Source organism: Chrysochloris asiatica, unplaced genomic scaffold, assembly GCF_000296735.1.
Source record: "Chrysochloris asiatica unplaced genomic scaffold, ChrAsi1.0 scaffold00012, whole genome shotgun sequence".
Taxonomy (NCBI): Eukaryota; Metazoa; Chordata; class Mammalia; order Afrosoricida; family Chrysochloridae; genus Chrysochloris; species Chrysochloris asiatica.
In genome coordinates, this window is record NW_006408530.1 from 28,135,607 (window position 1) to 28,149,927 (window position 14,321).

General features: G+C 37.2%; 1 protein-coding gene across 1 annotated transcript in view; it reads right to left on the reverse strand.

Moving 5' to 3' along the window:
- LOC102825678 (histamine N-methyltransferase-like) overlaps positions 1-14,321 on the reverse strand; it is a 58,357-nt gene that overhangs the window by 26,184 nt on the left and 17,852 nt on the right. Inside the window, exon 2 of the mRNA XM_006834572.1 lies at positions 11,165-11,217. Coding sequence (XP_006834635.1) covers positions 11,165-11,217 — 53 coding nt within the window. The remainder of the gene's footprint in view (positions 1-11,164; positions 11,218-14,321) is intronic.

Sequence of the window (14,321 nt, forward strand, 5' to 3'; positions counted from 1 at the left end):
TGAGGCTTTCTACTCCCGTAAAGATTTACACCCTCAGAAACCCTGTACAGGGTCGCTATGGGTCGGAACCGACTCGACAGCACTTAACAACAACAACGTTTCAAAAGAGATTGACTCAAAATAGACTCTATACTACTCCTGCTTCATTAACATAACATAACAATCATTTCCAAATGGGATTATAAACAGAGGCACAGAGGTTAAGATTTACAACACATATTTTAGGGAAATACCACATTCTTTACCATCAAGTTTCTATTTTTTTTTTTTAATTTAAGGTTTTTATTGTGTATTGAGTGAAAGTTTACAGGGCATATCATCAGTTTTACATTCAACAAACCATACACCTTGTTTCATTACAATGATTATAATTCCCTCCATGTACCTTCAGTTAACAGTATTTCTATCCACTTTAGATTTTTAAAAACAAACATACAAAAAAACCACTCAGGCATATATAATAATTTACATCTCCAAAGGGCACATTCTGCAAGTCTGACTCCTGGCCACCAGCTCTTAGTCCCTCTCTTCTTAGTCCATGAATCTAGAGTCCTCAGCCACTCCTCCTTTCCATGCCCCCATCTCTGCCTCCATCTCTGTTGCTGCTGCTTCTCTGGATAAAGTCCCGCATTCTGCTTGTGGGATGCTCTCTTGATGGTCCTAGGGTCCTCTGTTTCTGGACTGTAAGATTAACCACTCCCCTTTTTTTGTTACAACACTTCTACCCTTACAATTGTGACAGTCCCTCCTGACAATATGTCTGAAGTATGAGACATGAAGTTTGGCCATCTTGTCCTCCAAGGAGCACTCTGGCTGCACTTCTTCCAAAACGGATCTATTGGTTCTTTTGGCAGTGCATGGCACTTTCAATATTCCCCTACAACAACATAACTCAAAAGCATCAATTAATAAAGGTTTATTACAGGAAAGAGGCTTTGAAGTGGAGAGGGGAGGACTTAATGCAATGCTGAAGCACATTTCCCTGATCTAAAGGATGCTGGAGTTTAAAAGGTTTGGGGTGGGGAAAAGAAATCATGTTTATTCATAGGGATAGGTAGGGATTTCCAGGAAATAACCCATTTAGGAGGGAGAGTTCTGGTGTGGTCCTGTATAATAAGCACTGGACCTCAAGGTCAGTTTGAATCACAAGGTTGTAGGTTCAAACTCACCAGCTGCAACTCAGAAACTCTATGCAGGGGCACTATGAGTCGGAACCTACTCCGCAGCACTTAATAACAACAACAACATTATAATCAAGTGCATGCATACATTTTTTCAAGATGGATTCCACCGCAAAGTCCTCTGGTAAATGCAGACAGAAATTATTTTTGGACTTAGAGCATGCATGGTTCTTTGGACCCTAACTCAGATTCCTCCCAAGGACTGGCATTCTCCTTTGCCTCAGTAGAAGGTTTGTCCTTTAAAGCTATGTGTAGGCTACTAGGTAAAAAGTCCAACCTATAAAATATCCCACAAGGAAGTAAAAATACAGAATTTTCATAGGTTGTTTTCCTATTTTTATGGGTAGTATTTCCAGCATGTCCTAGGATGTGTCTGCTCAGCTATATACCCTAGGAATGTCATGTGCATTTTTACAACTGTTTAAGCAAGGAGGGAAGCAGGCTTCAACATTCCTCAGGATTTAGGTCACAGTATTTCAGTCAAGAAGTGGCCCATGTGTAATCCTGATTTCTGGGTCCCCTTTCCTCCATCTCAGTCAATTCAGCTTCACGGAAAAGGTGACATTTCAGAAAAATAAAGAGACCAGATATGAAGGGGAATAAAGATGTGCCTTATTAAATGAGCATTCATAGTTTCTGGTGAGCAATAACCCTGCAATAAAATAACAACTCAGAAGGGTGCTCATCATGTGCTCCTGATATTTTGCTTTTCTTCTAATAGAGATACGTAAAATGAAACACAAATCCTAGTTTGAGAACTCTAGGGCTTTCCCTATGGAGAAAATCTGTAGGTCAAGAAAAAGGAGGATTAAAGACCGCAGAGATATCTCCTACCATTTGATTTCAGACTAGCCTTGCTTCATTTCTCATATCAAAATATATGTGAATCCTTTAGATTATCAGCAGGAAAAAATGTATTCTATTACATGTTGCATTAAGATTATTATCATCCTTGTTCCTTCTATCAGGCAAAAAAAAAAAAAATTGTTTCTGTGGAGAAAGATTGCCCAGATAACTCCCTGCTTGGTGATAAAAAATAATTTCAGCTATGGGTTTGCAACCAGAATAAGAACAATCTGATTTGGAGGTGCAGTGTGAAAGATAGAAGATTCCTGACAAGACTCTTTATTTTATTTTTTTCTCTCTTTCTTTAACCTTGGGTGCCTTCATATTGAAGCAGTTCTGTCAGAGTGAAAAGCTGAGAGTTAACCCTGGACACTGACCACAATCTCTACAGCCCCCAAATACATACACTACTACAATGTTTAAAAAGTTTTCTATCAGCTACTCCCAGGTTCTTAATGAAACACTAACGTCTTCCTTTCTTAAGCCCAAAGACAAGTTTTTTGGGTAAGAGTACTTGAACTGGCAGGAGTCCTGTAAGATAATAGCATAGTTGCTGTGATTATATTAATACCAGGATATCCTCCTTGATTTTATCTTCTGAGCTTAACTTCATTGGCCAGCCACATTAATAGTGGTCAAAACATAATTCTTGCTGATGAGAACCGTCAGTCATTTATTCCCTATTGTGAGTAAAACATCTGTGAGCCTGTTATCCTTGTGGAGTTTGTTGTTGTTATGTGCCATCGAGTAGATTCTGACCCATAGTGACCCTCTATAGGGTTTCCAAGGAGCATCTGGTGAACTTGAACCACCGACCTTGCAGTTCAAATGGCTTTGCAGTCTGATGCATTAACCCACAGCGCCACACCAGGAATCCTTGTGGAGTAAGAGGCAGAAAATAATGAACAGAAAGCATCAAGTACCTCAAGGAACTGACAGAGGACATCAACATCAACCTCACTCTCACCATCATGGCAAATGTGCACTCTGATTCAGGCATGGGAGAATCTATGGGCTCTGAAGAAAAGCTCTCCTAACTTACAGTATAGTTGAGATTGCTCCTAAAAGTATTTGTACAGATATAAAGCAATGGCAGGGGAGTCCAAATCTTCCAAAGTAAAATAGTCATGAAACATGTGTTGGAGCAGTACTTGGACTTCAGTCAAAGGCTGGAGGTGTCCAGAGAAGACTGTGAGTACAGTCCTTACCATCACCTCACATTTAAACAATTACAGTTTGTTTTGAGTTTATTTTTTCAGTCCCTGGCTATAAAAATAATATTTAAATAAAACAGAAAATTTGAGACACAGAGAAAGGTATAAAGTTAAAAAATAAAATACACATCAGCTTACTGCTAGAGATAACTAGAATTTAACTTTTTGTATTTCATTCCAATGTTTTTTTAACATTTGAATAAATAATTTTCATTATTATACACAGGTGAGAGCATTATATAGATGAAATATTATTCTGTTTTTTCCAATGAATACACCAAACTTTAGACCATGAATCTATCAAAATGTATTTAAATGTCTTATATGCAATGCTACCGTGGTGTTGTAAATTGTTTCACATGTCTCTTGTAGCCTTACTTAGTCTATGTCACTCCCACCCAAAGACTCTTTTCCTGATGGGTCTCAGTCAGAGAAGATGGGAAAGGAAACTGATTGGGTGACATAGTTCAGCTGTGGATGTTAACAGAGTTCATTGTAATTGTGATAACTTGAAACACTAGCATGGCATAAAATGAACCATCTCAGAAGCCATAAGGAGAAATCTTACTACCATCAAAGAAGAACCATCAGTGGCACACAGCCTTTGGATCCCAAGATCCTGCGTATTGAACTTCCTCAACCCAGGGACAGAAAGTTGTAACCCCAGCGGAGTGGCAGAGGAGCAGCTATAGTGGCAGAACTAAGAGTCAGAGCACAAGACAAAATAGTAGGTTTCCCAGCCCATGGAGTAATGAAGCTGAGTGACTTTGGGTAGGAAGTTTGCTTTTGTAGGGTAGGTACTATTTTAGGCACTTAAGTTGGAGCTAAGTTTGTTGGCTCACAGAGTTAGAGCCGAGTGCCTTCAGGCTGAGGTTTATGGTGGAGTAATTTGTCCTGTGGATGTTTATCAGCAGCTGACTGGAACAACTGTGCCCGGAACATTTTATGATCCTGTATTGTAACCTATTAACTTCCCTAATAAACTCCATATCTGTGAGTAGGTTGTCTGAGTTCTGTGCGGCCACTGCACTGGAATATGAAACCCAATAGCAAATCAGAGAATGATGTGGGAGGAGTGGTATGAAGTTATATTATTTTTTGCAGCTACACATATCTTTATCCATAGATTATAATAACTAATGGATTTCGTTATTAAACCATATGTGAAGGGGCTTCAAAAAGTCCATGAAAAAACTCCATTATATTTTAATTCCATTTTTCCATGAAGCCCCTGTGTGTATGAATATGTTTCAAAAAGTGTGTATGTATATGTATATATACATATATATATATAAAATCATACTATGTTGTTGTTGTGAAGTGCTGTGAGTCAGTTCCTACCCATAGCGACCCTGAATAGGGTTATCAAGGAGCAGCTGGTGAGCTTGAATCGCCGACCTTGCAGTTCAAACAGTTTTGCAGTCTGGTGCATTAACCCACAGCACCACACCAGGACTCCATACATAATCACACTATGGTGGTGGTGGTTATGTGCCATGAAGTCAGTTCCAACTCATAGCGACCCTGTACAGAGTTTCCGAGGCTGTAAATCTTTACGGGCGTAGAAAGCCTCATCTTTCTCCCAAGGTGGTGGTTTCGAACTGCTGACATTAAAGTTCGCAGCCAGATTCATAACCACTATGCTACCACAGCTCCTTAATCACACTATATAGTTCGATTAAAAATATGTATATAGCTTGTTTTAAAATTTTTGCTAGCATCATTTAATCTGAAAATCATTTGTCTCATTGCCCCTTATTTACCTGTTTCAAGTTGTATTGCAGTAAGCAAAACAGTCTTGTTTGCTGTATTTTTAAAGACAATAACTCTAATGTAGTATTATCTTCACCTCTCTCAAATCTGTAATATGTCTGTCTTTAACAATACTTCCTCCATGTTGACTGAAAGTTTTAGATACAATACAATGAGGTAAACTACTGCGATATATAATTATATATGTGGAAAATGGAGTTGTGGTGTGGCACTGTAGGATAAGCTCTGGACCACAAAGTCAGTTTGAACCACAAGGTTGGCAGCTCAAACTCAACCAGCTGCTCCTGGGGCACTGTATACAGGGTCACAATGAGTCGGAACCAACTTGATGATAAATAACAGCAACAACTACATACGGAAGATTATTATTAAAACCAAAGATTCTCAGGGCTAAAAACACCTTTAGTGGCCTAAGCATCCAAGAAATCAGTGCCTGAGTCCCTTTATACCTTATCTGAGGAGGATTTTTCCAGACTATAGGCACGCTGGTAGCGTAGTGGTTACAAGTCAGGCTGCCAACCTCAAGGTCAGCAGTTCGAAACTACCAGCGATTTCATAGAAGAAAGATGAGGTGTTCTGCTCCTGTAAAGATTTACAGCCTTGGAAACCCTGCTCAGGGTCACTATGAGTCGGAACCTACTCCAGGGTACTTAACACAATAACAACAACATACTGATATTACTAGAATGACTGATAACTGTCTCCTGAGAAGATCCTTCCCATTTCTGGGTATTTGAACATTACAGATTTCTTCTACTGAACCAAGAAATTGTTTTCTGAAACTTTCGACAGTTGTTGCCCATTTAAAGGCAAATCGTGTATAGTTTGTTCAATAGGAAATATCTGAAGATAGCAAAAAGTGCATTAATTTTTTTTTTAATAAATCATCCTCAAATTGCCTTTATTTCCCCAATCATTGCTAACTTGCTGACTTAGACTGCTGGTTTACTATGGGCCGTTGAAAACAATAATCTTGGCTTCCTACCACCTCCTAGATTAAAAATCTGATACCCTGGCTCTTCATTTCCTATCTTATTTATATCCTTTCTACAAGCATTACTTGTTATCTACCTTGCTTAGAGATTAAATATCTGTGTTACCTTATTATGTACTCATGAAAGGAAATAAGATTAATAACTTGATCAAATTAATTTTTCAACTAGCTGGTCAAATTAAGTGCCTATCTCTCCATAGTGAAGTCAATATTTAACTTGTATATCTATGTAGTGCAATTCGCTTGACTGTACTGAAGTCAAGAGACCTGGATTTTGTTCTGCCTAGAAGGTTGTCAGGTTTCTTATCTGTAAAATGAGTGTGTTGATGACCGCTCAGCTCTTATGTTTTCTTTTTAAACCTCTGTATGAAAGTTCCACAAACAGAAAACCACCTAACAGCTCTCAACATCTATAAGCAAGAGAATGGCCAAAATACTATAAATACAGGTTTATACCAGATTTATTTCATAGGTGAGTTGATTCAGTAGATTTAATGTAAAAGCCTGTATAAAATTATGTATGGTATGGCTATTGAGTAGATATACAACAGATTAAATTTTTTAAAAAGTAGAAAGCTAAATAAAATGAAATTTAGTTTAATTATTTCTAACTCTTATAAAACTTTCTGGTATTTAAACACAAGAACTGAACAGCAGAGCAGATAAAATGATTCTCCTTTAAGTTGAACTCAGAGCAAGGAGAATATATTGCCCATCATTGTATTCTGTAATGCCTTTCCAGGAGTAAACGTATGCACTATAAATTACCAAACGGGAAATGTGCTGATTTTCTCTAGGCACAATCTAGCATAAAGATAACACTCATTAAATGTTGAATAATAATGAAGCTCTTTTGAGTGGTTTTATTTTAAGAAGCTCCAATGCCTAATATGAACCCAAATATATGTGCTATTGATCTAGAGTACAAAGGAATTTCTCTTATTACCCAAAACAATTGTTGGTTATTCCAAAATCCTGAATAAAGCATTCCTGGCTACTCATTGTGTTTCATTAAAGCACAGAGACACATTCATGCACATATTCATACAGGAATTGCTCTTCCAGTTTGTGCTCTGTAAAAGCTGCATTTTTCCTATTTCATTCATGATTCATTTTCCTCCAGATTCTCTCTCTGCTTTTTCGGGTCACATATTTATTTCATACCTTTCCCTAGCATGTCAACATAAAATCCATGGATAACAATGCTTGTGACTTTTTTTTTTTCCTTTGATGCAAGAGTTTATTTTTAAATATTTAAAAAATTGCCCTTGATCTCCTATATTTTAAATTGCTTAGTGCTCTAACAATTCTTGACTACTGAATTGTGTTCCCAAATACCAAAATTCTTAAATTCTCCTTTAAACTGTGGGATTTCTCTCCACATTAAAGAGAGGCAGAAGTTAGAAGAGTGTATATGTACCCCTTCTTCAAAGTTCCTGAAACATGTGAATGCTAATTGCTAAAAAAAAAAACAAAAAAAAACAAAAAACAAAACCCCAGCAATTTCACTGAAAGAGGTTTTCAGTTTGTTTTGCTTTTTCCAGTGTGGTAGAGTGAAGTGTTAACACTATTATGAATACAAAGAGATTGAATATTTGCATTAAATTTATGCAGAACATGTTCTGCAGGTGTCTGGGGAACCTAGAAGACAACACTTAGGAAGAGAAACCAGAGAGGCCTGTAAACTCTGAAGGAAAGGGGAACCTAAGAAATTTTACTTTCATATTTAGAAGTAAAATGAGTGTGGTGATAGGATCAAATAGGCCCAAGGGCCTCATTTCCTAGGGATTGGAGTAGGTCCAATTTGGGACAATATTCACACAACAGGATAATGCAAAACTCTCCAGCACACTGCAGATCATTGACCCTGTAGGGAGACCATTTCTCTAAGGCTGGTGTAGCAAATTCATATGCTGTCCTTCTGCAAGACGCTTACAGATAGGCAATAACAGTCTTCTCCCAGGTGCTATGTAAGCACCTAATCCAAGTGAAATGGGGCATCCATTTCACTCCCTGAAAGACACTGCTCTTTTATGCCACGGGCACCTAGACCTAGAGATTTAAATGTATTGATTTTAATTTCATCTAGTTTTCTTGAGCAGTGAAACCTAAGTATGCATTTGTTGTTATTGTTAAGTGCCGTGGGGTTGGTTCCAACTCATAGCAACCCTGTACAAGGTTTCTGAGGCTGTAAATCTTTATGGGAGCAGAAAGCCTTATCTTTCTCCCGTAGAACAGTTGGTAGTTTCGAACTACTGACCTTGCTTACATTTTCTTTGGCGTTCTTCTGTTCTTGATATACTTCTTATGAAAGGATGTGTTGTAGTTAATCATTTAATATGTCTCGTCTAGCCTTAGACTTTGTAGCTCCCACCACATGGCAATTTATCACTATTGGTTCTAAGCAAAGGCAGGAGAACATACTGATAGCATTACATGATTCAGCTGGGGTGTTAACAGATTGATTGTAATTGATTACAATTGATTGTAATTGTAAAAACTTGAAATTCTTACATGGGTATAAAATGAACCCTCTCAGAAGTAGGTGGGGATCTCAGTACCATGAAAGAGGAAGATCCAGGAGTAGAGCGTGTCCTTGAGACCCAAGATCTCTGTGCATTGAACTTCCTCAACTTAGGGACAGAAAGCTCTGAAACCCCAGAAGTGGTAGAGGAGTAGCAGGAACAGCAACAGAAGCACGAACCAGAGCACGTTCTCCCAGAGTCAGAGCTTGTTATTAATAGAATGTGAACTCTCAGTCTGAAGAAGTTCAAGTACTGCTCTCTTTGTTTTGATGAGTGTCTACATTAGCTACGAGCTCCACCTTTATGTAAGGAATCACTATGTGGGCCAAGTGTTCCTCTCTCTAGATAGCTTATAAGCATCTGGGCAAATTTACATTTGAAATTCAATTAACTTTAGGTTAAAAGGTCAATTAACTTGGCCATGCTAGAGATTGTTTTTAATTACTTTTCCTTGTAGGACTTCTTTTCTTGTCCAAGCACAAATGATATTATCAAATAAAAATCACATTGCCTCTTGGTTTCCTGAAACTGATATTCAAAACAAGCTAGACATGATTGTTTTGGTTAAATGAATTAGTAGGATACTTTTGGCAATTTATCACTATTAATCCTTTGGACCTAAAACATCAGTAATCCATTAATGGAATATTTTAACTTAAATACTCTATATTATTCATGACACTATCCTTCATTATTTTGTTCTTTTTGGTTTTTTATATTCTGGGTGAAAAGTGATGATAGTAAAGTAAAATGACTTTAAAGATTACATTATATCAGCATACATTTTAAAAAATGGAAAATAAATAACATTAAAAACTGGCATTCACATTCCAATAGAAATCTTATAGTTACTATAGTGTTAATGTGGGTCAAAACTCAACTCACATACATGGCAATAGAACACATATACTTAATAAACTCAAGTAATTAATACTTAGCATATATTTACATATAATGTATAGGTACATATTAAATCATTCAGCCAAAAACACATAAACAATATGTTAATGTATAATAACAATGTTACTATTATTAACCATATATTGTTATTACTGTTAAAAGCTTTAAAGTTCATTTCTGACTCATAGCAAACTTGTATATTGTTTCCGAGGAGCAGCTGGTGAGTGAACCACCAACCTTGTTGTCCAAACCAACCTTGTAGTACAGTACTTGTCCTAAAGTGTCACACCAGGATATATACTAATGCACCTTATCTATTAATGTTGTTGTTGTTAAGCGCTGTTGAATCAGTTCCAACTCATAGTGAACTTGTCTGTACAGGATTTCCAAGGAGCAGCTGACAGATTTGAATTGCCAACCTTGTGGTTCACAGTCCAGTTCTAATCCTACAGCATCACATCAGGAGTCCCATATTACCATATTAACTGAAACCTCCAGATGATTAGCAGTTTAAAAGTAAAGCATATTATTCAGGAGTATTATATGGAGCCAACTCTCAACATGTGATTTTTTTTATTGTTTTATTTCAGAAGGGACCAACCTTCACCTGATAGGAACAGTTAATGTTACGCTAAGTATTGATTTCTGGTGTGGCACTGGAGGATAAGGTGGATTTGAACTGCAAGGTCAGAAGTTCAGACTCTACAGCTGCTCCTTGGAAACCCTATACAGGGTCACTATGAGTGTGAATCAACTCGTTGGCACTTAACAACAAGTGCCTTATAAATATTACTTATGTAAGTCTTAACTACATGCCTTTGAGATAGAACTCACTGTTCCCATTTTACTAAAGAGCAAAGTGAAGCTTACACTTCAGTAAATGTGGTGTTTGTTAAGTGCTATTGAGCCACTTGCAACTCATAGCAACCCTGTATATGGTTTCCAAGGAGTATCTGGTAGGCTTGAACTACCAACCTGGTGGTTACGAGTCCAGTGCTTATCCTACAGTGCCAAACCAGAACACAGTGTATAAATGGCAGAATCAGAGACTATACCTTTGTCAGTTTCCTTTCCCTAATTTTTATTCTCCCCTAGAAGAAAAATGCTGGCTTTAAGAGCAGGAACATCAAGAAATACATATAAAATAGGTTTGGTCATGTTTTGAATGTTTATGAGACAGATTTAGAACTGAATCATAGGAGAAAGTGTTTTAAATTGGTACAAGTTAGAGTGGGTCCTCAAGAATGTAATCAATTATGTCAGTAAACATTATTTTTTCCCCATAGTGAGATTTTATAAGTGAAGGCTATAGACATGCTCTGAATTACATTATGGTGCCTGCTTTTTCTCTCCTTATCAACCATGAATAGTTTGTGGGCAGCTGGAATGCTGCGACTCACACTTGGGGTAGCACTGGGTTAGGCAGCTTCTTGTATAGTTTTACTTTATGGTGAAATCAAATTATATTGGGTAAAAGTTATCCTTTTATACATGTTTCTTCATTTATATATAAAAAAGAACAAGAAATGAACATGACAGCAGTGAAGGCTGATGACTTTAGGAATCTATGGTGACATTAATCTTTGTTGAAGTGATATTGTTCTGATTAGTTTTGATAAGCTAGTCTGATAAGTAAAAGGAAACAGCTTCCTATAGGTTTAATAATGTTGCCATCAAACAGGACTATTTTGAGTGAAATTAAAATTAAAAAAAAAAAAATGTTATTCATACCTGCACCTCCACCTATGCTGAGAATTTTAATTCCTGATTTTGTGTCTCCAATCCTGGGGAAGAAAAAAAAACGACATAGTTTGGGAAAACTGTGCTAATTGTTCTTTAAAATCAGATTATTAAGTCTAGTTAGAGACTTAAACTGGAGAACAAACTGGAAGTATACTAATGAAAAACTAGACCAATGAGAAAATTCCCAGTCATTCCAGTAACTATATTACACTTTAAAGCACATTTAGAAACATCTGTTCTATTCTACTCATTAAAAATATTTGAACTAGGAAGCTTTTAGATGCATCACTAATAAACATCTTTTTGTTAAATGCCATCAAGTCAGTTCCAACTCATGGTGATCCAGTATAGGGTTTCTGAGGAGCTGCTGGTGAATCTGAACTGCCAACCTTGTATTAAAACAGACTTTGTGGTCCAATGCATTATCCGACAGTGTCACTCCAGGATTCCATCTTAGTGTTAAGAAAAACCATTGGTTTAGTGATTGTTGGAGAACTAAACAGAAAAAGTGGACATTTGAGTCCCTTGACATAGTCATTCATTTTAACTGGTGAAGAAGATAAGGTAATTCATATCATCTCTAGGAATTCTTTCTTTCCATCCTTTTTCACACCTTAATTGCAATGAAAAATATATTTATTAAACATTTATTATGTGTAATAAATGTGCCTATTCTGGCATTGTTTATATGTTCCATTTCATTTTTGAGGACTTCAATTCCATCTTTGATGACTTCCAGTTTTTCTAGATTTATATTTTATACATCACACATTAAGATTATTAATGGATGCTTACAGTTGTTTCTTTGCATTTTGAGTTGTAGCACAGCAGCAAATAACAGTCCTGAAAGCTTGTTCCATTCATGTCATGGAGCTCAGTTCTACTTGGAGAAGGCAGCTCTTTCTCAGTCATATTTTGAGTACATTCCAACTTAAGGGGCTCATTTTCCAGCACTATAGCTGACAATGTTCCACTGCTGTTCATAAGATTTTCAGTTGGTTAAGATTCTGAAGTAACCCACCATTCTTTCTTCCCTTCTGTTTTAGTGTGAAAGCCACACTGAAACTTGTCCACCATGGATATCCCTCCAGGTATTTAAGTAACTGTGGCATAGCTTCTAGCATCACAACACACAGCCACTACAGTATGACAAACTGACAAACTAGAGAGGGATAATCAATTCTAGGATAGGCACATTCCAGTTGCAGTTATATATATTGAATATTTAATAAGCAAATATTGGGAAGCACTCAAAATACAATGGGGGAAGAGCTACGTCCTTAAAGTAGTAATAATGTTGTTGCTGTTAGGTGCTCTCAAGTTGGTACCGACTCATAGTGACCCTATGAACAACAGAACAAAACCCTGCTTGGTCCTGGGCCAACCTCACAATTGTTGCCAATGCTTGAGCCCATTGATGCTGCCACTTGCCAATCCATCTCATTAGAGGTCTTCCTCTTTTTCTCTGACCCTCTCTCCACCTTTCCAAACATGATATCCTTCTCCAGTGACTGATCTCCCCTGACAGTGTGTCCAAAGTATGAGAGACGAAGTTTGGCCATCCTGGCCTCCAAGGGAGCACTCTGGCTGCACTTCTTCCAACACAGATCTGTTGGTTCTTTTGACAGCCCATGGCAATTTCAATATTGTCTTCCAACACCATAACTCAAAAGCATCAATTCTTCTACAGTCTTCCTTATTCACTGTCCAGCTTTCTCATGTATATTAGGGTATTTAAAATATAATGGCTTGGCTTAGGTGCACCTTAGTCCTCAGACTGACATCTTTGCTCTTCAACACTTTAAAAAGGCCTTGTGCAGCAGATTTGCCTAGTGCACTACACCATTTGATTTCTTGACTGCTGCTTCTATGAGTGTTGATACTTAATCCAAGAAGAATGAAGTCCTTGACAACTTTAATCTTTTCCCCATTGATAAGAATGTTGTTTATTGGTCCAGTGTTGAGAATTTTTGTTTTCTTTACACTGAGATGCAATCCTTAATGATAGGCATGAAACAAAGATTTCAAGACCTTCATATTCTAACAGGACACAAATCAAAATGGGAAGAAATAGCTGCAAACATCTCTTTATAATTGAAACATAGAATATACAAACTATGACTCCAGGAAAACTGGTAGTTGTCAAAAATGAAATAGAGCACATAAAGAGTGACAGCTTAGCTCATTAATGAGCTGAAATGGACTGCTCTTGGCCGTTTTGAACCAGACAGCCATATCATTCACTACGACAGGTACAACAAACTGTTGAGGAATGACATCACATTCATTATCAAAAAGAGTATTTCAATATCTATCTTAAAGTACATTCCTGTCAGTGATAGGATTATATCCATACATCTACAAGTTAGACCAATTAATACCACTACTACCCAAATTTATGCACCAACCACTAAAGCAAGTGATGATGAAACTAAAGAATTCTGTGTGGCTCTGTAGGTTAATGCAGTGGACTGCAAAGTCAGTTTGAACTGCAATGTCAGTGATTCAAGCTCACCAGTCAATTTCTCAGAAATCCTATTCAGGGTGTTAATGGGTCGGAACTGACTCGATGGCACTTAACAACAACAACCAGCTTTTTTAGTCTGAAATTAGTCTAACATGCAGTCAAGATCATTGATAATTAATGGTGATTGCAATGCAAAAATGGAAACAAAAGAAGGAATGAGTTGGAAAATACTGCCTTGGGATAGAAATGATGTTGGAACGCACATGATTGAATTTTGTAAGACCAATGAGTTAATTATAAGTTCACTGGGCCTCACTAAATGGACTACACATTGGAATCAAATTAACTAAATCTGTTGGAAGAGATGGTAGAAAAGCTCAATATCATCTGTCAAAACAAGGTCAATGGCCGACTATGGAACAGACCATCAAGTTAAGGCTGAAGCTGAAGAACAGTAAAACAACTCCAACAGAGCCAAAATATAAGCCTGAATATATCCCATCTGAGTTTAGAAACAATCTCAAGAACAGATTTGATGCATTACATACACTGATTGAAGATCAGAAGAGTTGTGGGGTGATATCAAGAACGTCGTACATGAGGAAAGCAAAGGGTCATTATGAAGACAGGAAAGAAAGAAAAGACCAAAATAGATGTCAGAAGAGACTCTGAAACTTG